General features: G+C 48.2%; 2 protein-coding genes across 2 annotated transcripts in view; one reads left to right on the top strand and one right to left on the bottom strand.

The window, feature by feature from the left end:
* Positions 1-10805: 10805 nt before the first annotated feature.
* On the top strand, positions 10806-16195 carry LOC119365356 (gamma-aminobutyrate transaminase 1, mitochondrial). Its single transcript, XM_037630974.1, has 19 exons — positions 10806-10961; positions 11743-11873; positions 12012-12096; positions 12259-12331; positions 12491-12588; positions 12682-12774; positions 13402-13475; positions 13673-13711; positions 13857-13945; positions 14025-14101; positions 14185-14259; positions 14530-14577; positions 14685-14768; positions 14850-14937; positions 15063-15141; positions 15236-15326; positions 15400-15478; positions 15645-15760; positions 15847-16195. Exons 1-19 carry the CDS (start codon positions 10920-10922, stop codon positions 15919-15921), a joined length of 1536 nt encoding a protein of 511 aa, XP_037486871.1. The 5' UTR covers positions 10806-10919; the 3' UTR covers positions 15922-16195.
* Positions 16196-16323: 128 nt separating this feature from the next.
* Positions 16324-18349, bottom strand: part of LOC119365357 — a 2847-nt gene continuing 821 nt past the window's right edge. The window contains exon 2 of the mRNA XM_037630975.1: positions 16324-17456. Coding sequence (XP_037486872.1) covers positions 16381-17456 — 1076 coding nt within the window. The 3' untranslated portion in view covers positions 16324-16380. The remainder of the gene's footprint in view (positions 17457-18349) is intronic.

Genomic DNA, 18349 nt, shown 5'->3' with positions numbered 1-18349 from the left:
TCCCTTTGCTTCCTCGCCGGCGACCGCAAACCCTAGTGTGCCCATGGGCCTCTTCGGCAGTAGCAAGGGCAAGGGCAAGGGCACCCCCGGCGCCTCGTCATCCCGTGCTCCCCCTCCCCCTCCACCGCCGGCGCGTTTCCGCCCTGAACGCCGGCGCCTGCACATCCCGGTGCACCAAGCGCGATGGCACTGGGAGTACAGGCAACCCCTCCCCTACCCCGATGTGACGTTGCTACACCATTGACATTTGGATCCAAACCGGATCCCGGTGCTGGTGTTGGGGAACGTTGCAGAAAATTAAAAATTTTCCTACGGTTTCACCAAGATCCATCTATGAGTTCATCTAAGCAACGAGTCATGGGAGAGAGATTGCATCTACATACCACTTGTAGATCACGAGCGGAAGCGTTCAAGGGGATGGTGATGATGGAGTCGTACTCGCCGTGATTCAGATCACCGATGACCAAGTGCTGAACGGACAGCACCTCCGCGTTCAACACACGTACGGGACGGACGACGTCTCCTCCGTCTTGATCCAGCAAGGAGGAAGGAGAGGTTGAGGAAGATAGCTCCAACGGCAGCACGACGGCGTGGTGGTGTTGGTGCAGTAGTACTCCGACAGGGCTTCGCCAAGCACGTAACGGAGGAGGAGAGGTGTTGGGGAGGGGAGGGGCTGCGCCTTGGGTTGTGTACAGCAGCCCTCCCCTCACCCCTCTATTTATAGGGGAAGAGGCAAGGGGGGCCGGCCCCTCTAGATGGGATCTAGAGGGGGGCGGCGGCCAGGGAGGGGGGACTTGCCCCCCAAGCAAAGTGGGCGCCCCCTCTAGGGTTCCCCCCCAAACCCTAGGCGCATGGGCCCAAGACGTCCGGGATCTCATCCGGGACTCCGAACAACTTTCAGTAATCACATACAAGTCTTCCTAATAACCCTAGCATCACCGAACCTTAAGTGTGTAGACCCTACGGGTTCGGGAAACATGTAGACATGACCGAGACGACTCTCCGGTCAATAACCAACAGCGGGATCTGGATACCCATGTTGGCTCCCACATGCTCCTCGATGATGTCATCGGATGAACCACGATGTCGAGGATTCGATCAAACCCCGTATACAATTCCCTTTGTCAATCGGTACGTTACTTGCCCGAGACTCGATCGTCGGTATCCCAATACCTTGTTCAGTCTCGTTACCGGCAAGTCACTTTACTCGTACCGTAATGCATGATCCGTCACCAACCACTTGGTCACTTTGAGCTCATTATGATGATGCATTACCGAGTGGGCCCAGAGATACCTCTTCGTCATACGGAGTGACAAATCTCGGTCTCGATCGGTGTCAACCCAAAAGACACTTTCGGAGATACCTGTAGTGCACCTTTGTAGTCACCCAGTTACGTTGTGACGTTTGGTACACCCAAAGCACTCTTACGGTATCTGGGAGTTACACGATCTCATGGTCTAAGGAAGAGATACTTGACATTGAAAAAGCTCTAGCAAAACGAACTACACGATCTTGTGCTATGCTTAGGATTGGGTCTTGTCCATCACATCATTCTCCTAATGATGTGATCCCGTTGTCAATGACATCTGATGTCCATAGTCAGGAAACCATGACTATCTGTTGACCAACGTGCTAGTCAACTAGAGGCTCACTAGGGACATGTTATGGTCTATGTATTCACACGTGTATTACGATTTCCGGATAATACAGTTATAGCATGAATAAAAGACAATTATCATGAACAAGGAAATATAATAATAACCCCTTTATTATTGCCTCTAGGGAATATTTCCAACAGTCTCCCACTTGCACTAGAGTCAATAATCTAGTTACATTGTGATGAATCGAACACCCATAGAGTTCTGGTGTTGATCATGTTTTGCTCGCGAGAGAGGTTTAGTCAACGGATCTGCGACATTCAGATCCGTATGTACTTTGCAAATATCTATGTCTCCATCTTGAACATTTTCATGGATGGAGTTGAAATGACGCTTGATGTGCCTGGTCTTCTTGTGAAACCTGGGCTCCTTGGCAAGGGCAATAGCTCCAGTGTTGTCACAGAAGAGTTTGATCGGCCCCGACGCATTGGGTATGACTCCTAGGTCGGTGATGAACTCCTTCACCCAAATAGCTTCATGCGCTGCCTCCGAGGCTGCCATGTACTTCGCTTCACATGTAGATCCCGCCACTACGCTCTGCTTGCAGCTGCACCAGCTTACTGCTCCACCATTCAACATATACATGTATCCGGTTTGTGACTTAGAGTCATCCAGATCTGTGTCGAAGCTAGCGTCGACGTAACCCTTTACGACGAGCTCTTCGTCACCTCCATAAACGAGAAACATGTCCTTTGTCCTTTTCAGGTACTTTAGGATATTTTTGACCGCTGTCCAGTGTTCCTTGACGGGATTACTTTGGTACCTTCCTACCAAACTTACGGCAAGGTTTACATCAGGTCTGGTACACAGCATGGCATACATAATAGATCCTATGGCTAAAGCATAGGGGATGACACTCATCTCTTCTTTATCTTTTGCCGTGGTCGGGCATTGAGCCGAGCTCAATCTCACACCTTGCAATACAGGCAAGAACCCTTTCTTGGACTGATCCATTTTGAACTTCTTCAAAATCTTATCAAGGTATGTGCTTTGTGGAAGACCTATGAGGCGTCTCGATCTATCTCTATAGATCTTGATGCCTAATATATAAGCAGCTTCTCCAAGGTCCTTCATTGAAAAACACTTATTCAAGTAGGCCTTTATGCTGTCCAAAAGTTCTATATCATTTCCCATCAAGAGTATGTCATCTACATATAATATGAGAAATGCTACAGAGCTCCCACTCACTTTTTTGTAAACGCGAGCTTCTCCATAAGTCTGCATAAACCCAAACGCTTTGATCATCTCATCAAAGCGAATGTTCCAACTCCGAGATGCTTGCACCAGCCCATAAATGGATCGCTGGAGCTTGCATACTTTGTTAGCGTTCTTAGGATCGACAAAACCTTCCGGCTGCATCATATACAGTTCTTCCTTAAGATGTCCGTTAAGGAATGCCGTTTTGACGTCCATCTGCCATATCTCATAATCATAGTATGCGGCAATTGCTAACATGATTCGGACGGACTTCAGCTTTGCTACGGGAGAGAATGTCTCATCGTAGTCAATCCCTTGAACTTGTCGATAACCCTTAGCGACAAGTCGAGCTTTATAGACGGTAATATTACCATCCGCGTCCGTCTTCTTCTTAAAGATCTATTTGTTTTCTATCGCTCGCCGATCATCGGGCAAGTCTGTCAAAGTCCATACTTTGTTTTCATACATGGATTCTATCTCGGATTTCATAGCTTCAAGCCATTTGTTGGAATCTGGGCCCGCCATCGCTTCTTCATAGTTCGAAGGTTCACCGTTGTCTAACAACATGATTTCCAGGACAGGGTTGCCGTACCACTCTGGTGCGGAACGTGTCCTTGTGGACCTACAAAGTTTAGTAGCAACTTGATCCGAAGTACCTTGATCGTCATCATTATTTTCCTCTTCAGTTGGTGTAGGCATCACAGGAACATTTTCCTGAGCTGCACTACTTTCCCGTTCGGGAGGTAGTACTTAATCGAGTTCTACTTTCCTCCCACTTACTTCTTTTGAGAGAAACTCTTTTTTCAGAAAGCATCCGTTTTTGGCAACAAAGATCTTGCCCTCGGATCTTAAGTAGAAGGTATACCCAACGGTTTCCTTAAGGTATCCTATGAAGACGCATTTTTCCGACTTGGGTTCGAGCTTTTTAGGTTGAAGTTTCTTGACATAAGCATCGCATCCCCAAACTTTTAGAAATGACAGCTTAGGTTTCTTCCCAAACCATAATTCATACGGTGTCGTCTCAACGGATTTAGACGGTGCCCTATTTAAAGTGAATGTAGCTGTCTCTAGAGCGTATCCCCAAAATGATAACGGTAAATCAGTAAGAGATATCATAGACCGCACCATATCCAATAGAGTGTGATTACGACATTCGGACACACTGTTACGCTGAGGTGTTCCAGGCGGCGTGAGTTGTGAAACGATTCCACATTTCCTTAAGTGTGTACCAAATTCGTGACTTAAGTATTCTCCTCCACGATCTGATCGTAGGAATTTTATCTTTCGGTCACGTTGATTCTCTACCTCATTCTGAAATTCCTTGAACTTTTCAAAGGTCTCAGACTTGTGTTTCATTAAGTAGACATACCCATATCTACTCAAGTCATCAGTGAGAGTGAGAACATAACGATATCCTCCGCGAGCCTCAACGCTCATTGGACCACACACATCGGTATGTATGATTTCCAATAAGTTGGTTGCTCGCTCGATTGTTCCGGAGAATGGAGTCTTGGTCATCTTGCCCATGAGGCATGGATCGCATGTGTCAAATGATTCATAATCGAGAGACTCCAAAAGTCCATCAGCATGGAGCTTCTTCATGCGCTTGACACCAATGTGACCAAGGCGGCAGTGCCACAAGTATGTGGGACTATCGTTATCAACTTTACATCTTTTGGTATTCACGCTATGAATATGTGTAACATTACGCTCGAGATTCATTAAGAATAAACCATTGATCATAGGGGCATGACCATAAAATATATCTCTCATATAAATAGAACAACCATTATTCTCGGATTTAAATGAGTAGCCATCTCGTATCAAACGAGATCCAGATACAATGTTCATGCTCAAACTTGGCACCAAATAACAATTATTAAGGTTTATAACTAATCCCGTAGGTAAATATAGAGGTAGCATGCCGACGGCGATCACATCGACCTTGGAACCATTTCCGACGCGCATCGTCACCTCGTCCTTCGCCAGTCTCCGCTTATTCCGCAGCTCCTGCTGTGAGTTACAAATATGAGCAACGGCACCGGTATCAAATACCCAGGAGTTACTACGAGTACTGGTAAGGTACACATCAATTACATGTATATCAAATATACCTTTGGTGTTGCCGGCCTTCTTATCCGCTAAGTATTTGGGGCAGTTCCGCTTCCAGTGACCCTTCCCCTTGCAATAAAAGCACTCAGTCTCAGGCTTGGGTCCATTCTTTGACTTCTTCCCGGTAACTGGCTTACCGGGCGAGGCAACATCCTTGCCGTCCTTCTTGAAGTTCTTCTTGCCCTTGCCCTTCTTAAACTTAGTGGTCTTACTGACCATCAACACTTGATGTTCTTTCTTGATCTCAACCTCTGCTGACTTCAGCATTGAAAATACTTCAGGAATGGTCTTCACCATCCCATGCATATTGTAGTTCATCACAAAGCTCTTGTAGCTTGGTGGGAGTGACTGAAGGATTCTGTCAATGACCGCCTCATCAGGGAGGTTAATATTCAGCTGGGTCATGCGGTTGTGCAACCCAGACATTTTGAGTATGTGCTCACTGACAGAACTATTTTCCTCCATCTTACAACTATAGAACTTGTCGGAGACGTCATATCTCTCGACCCGGGCGTGAGCTTGGAAAACTAGTTTCAGCTCCTCGAACATCTCATATGCTCCGTTGTTGCTCAAAATGCTTTTGGAGCCCCGGTTCTAAGCTGTAAAGCATGCCGCACTGAACGAGGGAGTAATCATCAGCACGAGTCTGCCAAGCATTCATAATGTCTTGGTTCTCTGGGACGGGAGCGTCACCTAGCGGTCCTTCTAGGACATATTGTTTCCTGGCAGCTATGAGGATGATCCTCAGGTTCCGGACCCAGTCCGTATAGTTGCTGCCATCATCTTTCAGCTTGGTTTTCTCTAGGAACGCGTTGAAGTTCATGTTGACATGAGCGTTGGCCATTTGATCTACAAGACATATTTGCAAAGGTTTTAGACTAAGTTCATGATAATTAAGTTTATCTAATCAAATTATTATAATGAACTCCCACTCAGATTAGACATCCCTCTAGTCATCTAAGTGTTACACGATCCGAGTCGACTAGGCCGTGTCCGATCATCACGTGAGACGGACTAGTCATCGTCGGTGAACATTCTCATGTTGATCGTATCTTCCATACGACTCGTGTTCGACCTTTCGGTCTCCGTGTTCCGAGGCCATGTCTGTACATGCTAGGCTCGTCAAGTTAACCCTAAGTGTTTTGCATGTGTAAAACTGTCTTACACCCGTTGTATGTGAACGTAAGGATCTATCACACCCGATCATCACGTGGTGCTTCGAAACGACGAACTTTAGCAACGGTGCACAGTTAGGGGAGAACACTTCTTGAAATTTTTGTAAGGGATCATCTTATTTACTACCGTCGTTCTAAGTAAACAAGATGCATAAACATAATAAACATCACATGCAATTATATAGTAGTGACATGATATGGCCAATATCATATAGCTCCATTGATCTCCATCTTCGGGGCTCCATGATCATCTTGTCACCGGCATGACACCATGATCTCCATCATCATGATCTCCATCATCGTGTCTTCATGAAGTTGTCACGCCAACGACTACTTCTACTTATATGGCTAACGCGTTTAGCAATAAAGTAAAGTAATTTACATGGCGTTCTTCAATGACACGCAGGTCATACAAAAAATAAAGACAACTCCTATGGCTCCTGTCGGTTGTCATACTCATCGACATGCAAGTCATGATTCCTATTACAAGAACATGATCTCATACATCACAATATGTCATTCATCATTCATCACAACTTCTGACCATATCACATCACATGATAAATGCTGCAAAAACAAGTTAGACGTCCTCTAATTGTTGTTGCATCTTTTACGTGGCTGCAATTGGGTTCTAGCAAGAACGCTTTCTTACCTACGAATAACCACAACGTGATTTTGTCAACTTCTATTTACCCTTCATAAGGACCCTTTTCATTGAATCCGCTCCAACTAAACTGGGAGAGACAGACACCCGCCAGCCACTTATGCAACTAGTGCATGTCTGTCGGTGGAACCGGTCTCACGTAAGCGTACGTGTAAGGTTGGTCCGGGCCGCTTCATCCCACAATACCGCTGAAGCAAGATAAGACTAGTAGCGGCAAGCAAGTTGACAAGATCTACGCCCACAACAAAATTGTGTTCTACTCGTGCAATAGAGAACTACGCATAGACCTAACTCATGATGCCACTGTTGGGGAACGTTGCAGAAAATTAAAAATTTTCCTACGGTTTCACCAAGATCCATCTATGAGTTCTTCTAAGCAACGAGTCATGGGAGAGAGATTGCATCTACATACCACTTGTAGATCGCGAGCGAAAGCGTTCAAGGGGATGGTGATGATGGAGTCGTACTCGCCGTGATTCAGACCACCGATGACCAAGTGCTGAACGGACAGCACCTCCGCGTTCAACACACGTACGGGACGGACGACGTCTCCTCCGTCTTGATCCAGCAAGGAGGAAGGAGAGGTTGAGGAAGATAGCTCCAACGGCAGCACGACGGCGTGGTGGTGTTGGTGCAGCAGTACTCCGACAGGGTTTCGCCAAGCACGTAACGGAGGAGGAGAGGTGTTGGGGAGGGGAGGGGTTGCGCCTTGGGTTGTGTATAGCAGCCCTCCCCTCACCCCTCTATTTATAGGGGAAGGGGCAAGGGGGGCCGGCCCCTCTAGATGGGATCTAGAGGGGGGGCGGCGGCCAAGGAGGGGGACTTGCCCCCCAAGCAAAGGGGGCGCCCCCTCTAGGGTTCCCCCCAAACCCTAGGCGCATGGGCCCAAGGTGGGGGGCGCGCCCAGCCCTCCAGGGGCTGGTTCCCTGCCCCTTGCGGCCCATGTGGCCCTCCGAGAGGGGTGGCCCCTCCCAGTGGACCCCCGGAACCCCTCCGGTGGCCCCGGTACAATACCGATATGACCCCGAATTCTTTCGGTGTCCGTATGACAACTTCCCATATATAAATCTTCATCTCCGGACCATTCCGGAACTCCTCGTGACGTCCGGGATCTCATCCGGGACTCCGAACAACTTTCGGTAATCACATACAAGTCTTCCTAATAACCCTAGCGTCACCGAACCTTAAGTGTGTAGACCCTACGGGTTCGGGAGACATGTAGACATGACCGAGACGACTCTCCGGTCAATAACCAACAGCGGGATCTGGATACCCATGTTGGCTCCCACATGCTCCTCGATGATGTCATCGGATGAACCACGATGTCGAGGATTCGATCAAACCCCGTATACAATTCCCTTTGTCAATCGGTACGTTACTTGCCCGAGACTCGATCGTCGGTATCCCAATACCTTGTTCAGTCTCGTTACCGGCAAGTCACTTTACTCGTACCGTAATGCATGATCCCGTCACCAACCACTTGGTCACTTTGAGCTCATTATGATGATGCATTACCGAGTGGGCCCAGAGATACCTCTTCGTCATACGGAGTGACAAATCCCAGTCTCGATCCGTGTCAACCCAAAAGACACTTTCAGAGATACCTGTAGTGCACCTTTATAGTCACCCAGTTACGTTGTGACGTTTGGTACACCCAAAGCACTCTTACGGTATCCGGGAGTTACACGATCTCATGGTCTAAGGAAGAGATACTTGACATTGAAAAAGCTCTAGCAAAACGAACTACACGATCTTGTGCTATGCTTAGGATTGGGTCTTGTCCATCACATCATTCTCCTAATGATGTGATCCCGTTGTCAATGACATCTGATGTCCATAGTCAGGAAACCATGACTATCTGTTGACCAACGAGCTAGTCAACTAGAGGCTCACTAGGGACATGTTATGGTCTATGTATTCACACGTGTATTACGATTTCCGGATAATACAGTTATAGCATGAATAAAAGACAATTATCATGAACAAGGAAATATAATAATAACCCTTTTATTATTGCCTCCAGGGCATATTTCCAACAGCTGGCGGTTCCACAGACCCAGCGGGCGCACGACGACGAGGTGCGTCGGCGCCACGCCCTGCTCACGTCGGAGCAGCGTCGGCTGCCCGAGTACGCCGTCGACTCTCCCAACTGGAAGGCTTGGTTCGCCCTCGAACACGAGGAGCAACGGCGCTCGGGTGTCGACGTCGTCCCGCCGCCGTTCCCACCGCCGCCCTCGGAGGTAGAGCCGGAGGACATGGAGGCGGAGGCGGAGTACCAGGCCGCCCTTGAGGAGGCCCTGCATCACGCGCTGGAGGCTAGCCACATCGATGAGGACGCGCACTGGGATGGGCTGGAGCAAGCCCTTACCCTGTCGGCGGCGGGGGACTCCGTCCACACCCCGCTCTTCGTGCCGCCGCCTCCACCGTCGCGGCCCGTCCAACCCAAGCTGGAGCCGGAGCGTAAGCGCTCCCCGCCTCCACCCACTTGGCCGGAGGAGGCCTACTCGTGGACGGGCCAGTACCGCGAGTGGGTCAGCGCGCCTCCCGTCCACTTCGCCGCCACGCCAGAGGAGGAGGCGGCCCACCTCGAGCGGTGGAAGGAGCACTGGTTCCACTAGGAGCAGGCCAACGACGAGGAGCAGATGCGCTACGAGGCCATGCTCCAACGCGACGCGGAGGCGCTCCGGCTCGAGGAGGAGGAGGAGGAGGAGCGCGCGCGGCTTGCCGCAATGCCGCCGCCCCAGCAGACGCCGGAGGAGCCTGCCCTGGCAGCGTACCAGGCGGCGTTCGGGTGGGCTGGCCCTGCTCCGGTCTTCATCGACCTCACCGACGACGGCGACGTCGAGGGCAAGGGCAAGGGCAAGGGCAAGGCCGACGACGTCTAGGGCAGCGTGCGGGGCGGCAGCAGGCGGGCGCAGACTTTTTTTAATATTTTATTTAATGTTTATTAGATGTAGGTGGACTTTGGTCGGCGTTTGACCGGCCACTTTATGTTTATTTATGTTTATTTCGTGCAATCTGTTTTTTTTCACGCCGACACATTTGGGTCGGCCTCTCCGTTGGACGGTGAAGCCGACACATTGTAAAATGCGGACGCGCACGTCCGTCTGGCCGACCCAAACGGACAAAAAACGGACAAAGCGCGCGTCCGTTTGGGTCGCCCCGTTGAAGTTGCTCTTATGTGCTGACGTGCAATTGGCAGTTGCAGCCGTGACTCTTTTTCGCTGGAGGTGGAACCACTCCACTCTAGAGGTCGCTGTTGTCCCATCGCTGGACCTGGACGTTGGCCTGCAATCGCACCCTCGCAGCGTCTCTTTTTAAGCTTCAGAAAGCTCTCCCACAAATGAGGGCAAACGACCTCTGGATTAAAGATCTCATCTTATCCTACCTACTAATGCAATTGAATCGACAAAGTAGCCGTCGAGGCGCTCCTGGGATGCGTATCAAGCACCACACCAACCGAGCCATCAACTAGCTAGTAGGATAATCAGGATGGCCAGAGCAGGCAGAGTATCTACTACCCTCCATTTCATAACGTAATGCGTCCGCGTTTTTTCAGACTTAAATTTGATCATAAATTTAACAATGTGAGCGGCAGGATCATACGGTCAAACTTAAATCTTGAAAATACGAACGCACTACATTATGAAATGGAGGGAGGAGTAGTATTTCAGAATGGCCGCACATGTGTCTTCCAGACACAGCCAACTTTGCTCCAGCGAAGCCCATCGCGTGTTAGCGAGATTATTAGTATAATTTTATTTGTTACTATATGGATCTGGATCTTAAGAGTAGTGACACACACATGACACATCACATAGTGGTATGTCGACAAATCAAAAGATGCGAGAAGAAGACGTCGCACACGGCACGTACACGTCTTTCTTTGCTTGTGTGTGTCTGCGCTCGGATAGCTCGGCCACGTACGTCCCCCCCCGCCTCCGGAAAACTTGGCTACGTCTCCCTCCCCACCTCCCCGGAATAAATCCGTGACTCGCGACATGCCATGGCCCCGCACCGCAGGTCTCTCTCCCTTACCCTTCGCCTCTCGCTCTGTATCTCTCCTCTCCGACGGAAGCAGCCATCGCTGATCCTCCTGTGTGGCCGCCGAGATGATTGCGCGCGGCCTGCTCCGATCCAATGCCTCATCGCAGGTCACCACCCTCTCCCTCCTCCCCTCCCCTCCCCTCCCCTCCCCTTTCTTCCGCTCGCTAGGTACAACAACCGTCGAGCCGCGCATGCCTGCGCCTGTGTGGCGATGGTTGGGGTCGCCGCCGCCGTCATTTGGGCGTCACGCCGGCGGCGATCGTTTCGTGGGAGGGAGGGGCCCCGGCCGTCTCGGCGGGCGGAGCCGGAGGGCACGCCTGATTGGCACTTGGCAGCCTCTTATTCAAATTCGGGTGTGAAGATTCTATATAAAGGGGGATTTCATTTCATTCTATTTGTTCTCGATCCGCTCTCCGGTGATGGCTCGCGCGGTTCTGTGCCGGAATCTGCATCGCCTTTGGAATCTACCTTTATGCTTCTGATGAGTATTGTTGTTGTGCACGGTTTTACTGTGCCTGATTCCATTCTGTTATTACCTTTAACGCTCCTCCTTCCGTACGTTCCGTTAGCTTCTGTGCACCAGATGTACTGCATGAATAGTTGGAGAGTTGGGAATCACTCTGTTCTTTAGGCGGGGTCGAAACATTCCTCTATTTTATTTTATTTTCATGTAAAGGTTGTGATGGTTATGATCAATGTTAGACATCCAGATTGTGCGCAAAAAAAAGAAAAGTTAGACATCCAGATACTATTACTATGACATGATTGTTCCACTACTTCCGCAGCCGTTCGGACTTCACATCTTACCTGCCAAGTTTTGCCATTGCCAAAGACTCCAAGCTCATGTGTGATCATTTATTTCATCTTCCTTAATTTACACTTTCGCAGGCAAGCAAATTAGTGAAGTATTTAACCAGCGCCGGGAGCTTACAAGGGCATGCAGACAGCTTGTCAGATGCATCAGTCAGACATTTCAGTTCAGCATCGTCTCCTCAGACGAACTCAACTGAAGAAAATGGGTAAATGATCTTCTTTTATTATGATTGTATTTGTGGAATTATCACATAATTTTACTCTGTTATCCACTGGGGCGTATGCAAGTTTTGATTCTATATATTTACTAGCTACTGCTGACTTTGAAAGCATAACCTTTCCAGGTTTAAGGGGCATGGCATGTTGGCACCATTCACAGCTGGATGGCAGAGCAATGATGTGCATCCGCTGGTTATTGAGAGATCTGAGGTTGCGACTCTCTAATTCTAGCATTATACTATATATGTTTACTTTGCTTGCAATGTAACATTTGATTTTAGAAATGGAAGCTTAAGATGTTCATTACTGTATGCTATGGTTGTGAGCTATGTATCTATGTTTGCCTTATACAATGTTAACCTGAATATGCAGGGGTCTTATGTTTATGACATCAACGGGAATAAGTATCTAGATTCTCTAGCAGGACTCTGGTGTACAGCTTTAGGTATGTACAAGTACAATCTTTGGTGTGTGATTATGTACCACAGAATTGTCCATTCTTTTGGATAATACCCTGCATCACCATTTTATTTTTGTGCATTTAAGAGTAATGTATACAGTCTAATTTCATTCGTCTTCCATGAACTATTCATGGTTTCTTCAGGTGGTAGTGAGCCTCGATTAGTCAAAGCTGCAACTGACCAATTAAACAAGTTGCCCTTCTATCACTCCTTCTGGAACCGTACAACCAAACCAACATTGGTAAATTTCTGCGTCCCTTATTGACTATCAGTCTGTTAAAATCATTTTCGGACTTTGTGGATACTGATGATGGAGACGGCCTGTTGCTTTCAGGATCTTGCAGACGACCTTCTTAGCATGTTTACTGCAAGCAAAATGGGAAAGGCATTCTTCACAAATAGCGGTTCGGAAGCAAATGACTCACATGTATGATCGCTGGAACTACTGACCATTTCCTACTCTACTATATTGTAAAACAATACTATTTTTTTTGGAATAACGTGCAAACCCTCTGTTCATTAAGAAGGGTAGCAACCATGAATACAATATATGTTGCTCTTACCGTCATTTGGCATTCGCATCTACAGAGAATCACTAAAAACTGTTTTACATTTTGTCATGTATGAGAAAGTGACATGAGCTTTTATTTAAATAACAAACGCACATAGTTTTTTACCTTAAAGAAAACATCGCTAGGAACCTTTTCTCAGGGAAAAAGTTGGGGCACTGAAACACAAACAGTAGGGTGGATTGTGAGATTTACATGGTTCCTCCACGTGTCAAAAAAGAAAACCTTTTGGGTGTTCCATTTCTAGAAGGCTAGTAGGCAGTAGCTATTGTCCCTGGTTCACCATTTGCACTTTTTTCAGATGGCCATAGCCTTAGTTGTTTATTTCACTCAATATGTTTAGCTGATATATTTGCCATACTGAATGGCATAGTCATTTGGTGATAAGCACTAGTTATCTGTGCTGATGTGGAATTTGTTTTGTTCTCCCTCTTCTGGGTTCTCACAGCACTGCTGACACATTTACAATGTTTACACTTGTTTAGGTCAAACTAGTATGGTATTATAACAACGCATTGGGGAGGCCAAACAAGAAAAAGTTTATTGCACGATCAAAAGCGTAAGTAACATAGTTTCTCAATCTTTGATCTTCAAACTAAGAAATATAGGGTTTGCTTTATTCGTAAGTAATTTGCAGTGGCATCAATTTCCATCCTGGGCCATCACTTCAATATTCTTGGGGTCTCATTGTTATATTCTTTATGTAATACAGAGGTACTTTGAGTTCTGTTCTTACTACTGTTGTATTTATTGCAGATATCATGGATCAACATTAATATCAGCTAGTCTCACTGGGTGAGTATTGGCCTAAAAAATTGTGTTTTCCTTGTTATGTGGATATTTCTTTCCAGCAGTACCTACTACCTAGTACTTTGACGAATCTAGTAGTCCATTTCTTATTGATGCTTAATTAATTTGCTAATTGCTTCTGTATCTTTAGTCTTCCTGCCCTGCACCAGAAGTTCGATCTACCAGCACCTTTTGTTCTGCACACAGACTGCCCTCACTACTGGCGCTTCCATCTTCCCGGTACGCTTTATTTCAAAATTTCGTTTTAGGATCAATGCAGCATTTTTGTTACTAATGAAATTGTTTTTGTGTGTGACAGGTGAGACAGAAGAAGAATTTGCAACAAGACTTGCTAAAAATTTAGAGGATCTTATCCTCAAGGAAGGACCAGAAACAGTAAAGTTTTCTTGTCGCCAAACTTATATGTATGCAATAGGTCCCAAGCATACTACTTGACTCGTGTATTTTTCTCCTGTTAGATTGCTGCGTTCATTGCTGAGCCTGTCATGGGTGCTGGTGGTGTCATCCCTCCTCCAAAGACTTATTTTGATAAGGTGATTTTAAAACCCTTGAGCTACATCTTTTGATAGATTACGTAAGGGGAAGGAGACTCTTCAATTCATTTATTTGACCCCACTGTTAAATTCCAGTGAAGCTAAGGTTACACTTCACCGAGCTTTCTAAATGCTTGCTTCAGAATCCACAGAAATGTTGTTGCCCGATGAACCCTTAAAGCTAGTATATATATTAGGTTGTTTCTATATAGTGTACTTGAATTCTTCTTTTCCTTGTTTATCTTATCTCATTTTCCTGTCTGCCTACAGGTTCAAGCTGTGGTTAAGAAGTATGACATCCTTTTCATAGTAGATGAGGTACTTTAAAGTCACATGTGAAGTCAAACACAAAACAAAATACTAGATAGTACAAGAACACAGGAAACTTCTGTATGCAGTCGTTATTAACTGATGATGTGTTTCAGGTCATTACCGCATTTGGAAGGTTGGGAACCATGTTCGGATCTGATATGTATAACATCAAGCCAGATTTAGTCACCTTGGCCAAGGTGAATATCCTTTCACAACAGTATATCAGTAAATATTAATTATCCGATGTCAGCTGAGCCATGCCGATTTCATGAAAAAAGGCTCTTTCGTCTGCGTATGTGCCCATTGGAGCAACTCTTGTTAGCCCCGAAATAGCAGCTGTGGTTGATTCTCAGAGCAATAAGCTAGGTAAGTGAATGGCATTGCGCGAGCTTAATTTGTGATATCTGTATTGGCATGTCTCTAGCCTTTTTTCAAGGATATGTGAGCTTCACAAATATGATGTGCGCTGAGCTGCTGTCTTTTTCTTGCAGGTTCATTTGCTCATGGCTTTACATACTCTGGCCATCCAGTTGCTTGCGCTGTTGCCATTGAAGCGTTGAAAATCTATCGGTATACTGCTCTTCCCATAGCACACAGAGCGCCTACCTCTGCCACTATTTGCTTTCTTGTCCTTATGAATCTTTCGCAAACTATATGGTATCAGGGAAAGGAATATTCCTGATCATGTGAAGCAAATCGCTCCACGCTTCCAGGAGGGAACGAAGGCCTTTGCAGGAAGCCCAATTGTTGGGGAGGTACCCTGCTCTTATTTGTCTCAGCAGACTCTTCTCTTGTTCAAAAGCATAATCGACATGCTCCTGTATGCAGATCCGTGGTGTAGGATTGATACTCGGAACTGAGTTCGCCAATAATAAATCACGAGATGACCCATTCCCTGCTGAATGGGGTAAGTAACAAGTCATAGCTTGGAACCACTCTCACTGGAGCATTGTTATACCAGTAGAAGTTTATCATCCCAGAAATATAGAACTACTGGTCGTGTTCCAGGATATACTTACGTTTACTGAACCAGAAAGTATCCTTACAAACTGTTTCCCTGATGGCATATTCAGGTGTTGGTGCTATATTCGGACAGGAGTGCCAGAAGCGCGGCATGCTGGTTAGGGTTGCCGGCGACAGCATTATGATGTCACCGCCTTTGACAATGACCCCCGGCGAAGTTGATGAGGTAAGATCAGAAATAACAGTGGCACCATCATTCTTTACTTTTCTCCGGATACCACTGGACTCATCTCGCTCTGAAACTCTTATCAGCTGGTGAGCATATACGGAGAAGCTATGAAGGCAACGGAGGAGAGAGTGGCGGAGCTCAAATCGAAGAAAAACTAGACAAGATGCAGCACAACGATGATGGTAATGTCGGGCGATGGTCTCGGATGTGTACAGAATAACCCCTCGCTGTCAGGTGGTAATAACGCACCGGAACGGACACTGTTCTTGATGTGCGAGCAATGGTGATTGACGACTTGATTGCAGACAAGATAGATTTGGTACATTCTTACCTGTAAAGATAATCTGCCAAATAAAGCCGTTTATAAGCTTGCCCACTTTGATAATCTCTTGTACTGACACAATTTGAAACAATTTGAAAGAATTCCTTTGAGATCTATGCGTCCCCACTTCCATGAGACTGCAGGGGACGGACCGACCTATGTATGAATCGTTCAAAATTGCTGATGTTTCTCGGAAGAGAAGGAACGAAAGAAATCTGAAATGGTGCAATGTCTAAAAAAATCGCGCATGGCTGCCTGACGCGTTAGCGAGGGACGCAGCAGCCGGCGGCGGCTTCTAAGCGCAGACGAGCGAGACGTCGTCGACGACCGGCCCGCAGAGCGAGCCGCTGCCGTCGGACATGGTGTGGTAACCGGAGCTATACAGCACCACCCGCGTGCGGCTCCCCTCCGCCGTGAACGCCAGCTCGCCGCGCGCGTGCCCGCCCGTGCCCCGGGAATGGTACTCCACGGTGGCGGTCCCCTGCGCCCCCGTGGCCGCCGCCACCACGCGCATGGGCTGCAGCTCCGGCCCGCACGCCACGCACCCGTCCCCGGCGTCCCCGACGGAGAACTCCATCCGGCACGCGCTCCCCGGCACGGTGTCCACCTCCTGCACCAGCGCCGCCTCCACGCCGGCCACCAGCTCCACGGCGCGCGACCCGCCGGGCACCGCGTGGCGCGCCGCGTCGACGTACTTGGCCGCCTTGGAGTAGGACATGACCATCCACCCGGGCAGCGGCGACACGGCGTCCTCGTCCATGGGCGGCACCAGCACCCCGCACGTCGACCCCGGGACGACGTACGGCCCCTCCTCGAAGCCCCCATTCCTCAGCAGGTTGCCGGCGGCGGCCTGGGCGGCAGGGTGGAGGGTCTTGATGGCGACGGCGTCGACCAGGGGCCCGCAGGCGGGGTCTTCCGCGTCGCCGTCGTCGCCGTGGTGGATGACGAGCGTGACGACGCCGCGCTCGGCATGGAAGGCCCAGGCGTACGAGTCCCAGCCGCTGGCGCTGTACACGGTCTGGATGGGCAGCTCGCGGCCGGGCGCGTCGGCGGCGTCGACGGGGACGACGGAGAGGCGGAGGCGCTCGGACTGGCCGCAGGTGCGCGCGGCGCTGAAGGTGACGGAGTAGCAGGCGCCGCGGGTGAGGCTGAGCTGCTGCCGGACAGAGGCGCCGCTGCCGAGGCGCACGGCGTGCGCGCCCTCCGGCACCACCAGGACCATGCCGTCGCCCGGCCGGTCCGTCCCAGACTCGACGTACTCCACGGGGCCGGTGGCCTTCCAGTAGGGGATGGCGTGCGCGCCCGTCACCCTCGTGCCGTTCATCTGCGACCTGTTCGGCTGGTACTCGAAGTTGCCGTTCAGCAGCGGGCCTGCATGCATGCATGCATGCAGCGCGCGCAAATTAGTGATGCCATGCATGACGTGTCAGGCAGTGAATTATCAACCTAGAGGCGTTGACATTCTGCTTAATAATCTGAACCATATATGTACCCACTCGTACGCAGCACGTGAGTGTGCAGAGCCCTGATCTGATCTCTGGTTCTAACAGGTCAACGCCGGCAATTTTCAAGAAATGTTAGGAGTACTTTTCTACACTCCGTCGACTCATATATTAATCAATTTTGTGCACCCCGGTTTGATTCCTGTTGCACGATGTCGTGCAAATAGTTACAAGTCAACGCCAGCATGTTTCTAGAGAGTACTCCCTCAGTTCCAAATCAGATCAAGTTGTACTCTATTGTTGAACTTCTCCTTCAGTTCCAAATGAAAAATATGCTACTTCAACGCGAGTTCAAAACTGCGACACTTATTATGGATCGGAGGGAGTATTATATAGTACAACGGTATATTTTGTGTGGATATAATGAAACTAACTTGATGTTGTTGATATGCAAATATATTGTCCGCCTCTTTCTATCAGTTCAAACTTTTGGATGAATTAATTGGAGCATTAATTTAATATGATATCGATGCTAAAAGGTCTCGGGTTCAAAATTCTGCTAACACGGTATTAAAATGAAGACATGTGTGCCTACATCGATCCCACGTATGACTAAAAAAGGCCTAGATGCGCTTCTTTCCATCAGTTCGTTCTTTTGAAGTAACTGGTTGAAGCACAAATTCAATTCTTGACACATTTTTCTATACACTTTGTCAGATTTTAAAAAGGTTGACAGAAAACAAAGCTAGAGCTTGAAATTTGCTAACATTTTATTAGATTTAGTGAAGCTTGACATAGGAAAAATCACAATCGATCAAGATT

This window comes from Triticum dicoccoides, chromosome 2B, assembly GCF_002162155.2.
Source record: "Triticum dicoccoides isolate Atlit2015 ecotype Zavitan chromosome 2B, WEW_v2.0, whole genome shotgun sequence".
Lineage (NCBI taxonomy): Eukaryota > Viridiplantae > Streptophyta > Magnoliopsida > Poales > Poaceae > Triticum > Triticum dicoccoides.
The sequence above is the reverse complement of the archived record's forward strand: the minus strand, read 5'-3'. Positions and strand labels throughout refer to the sequence as shown.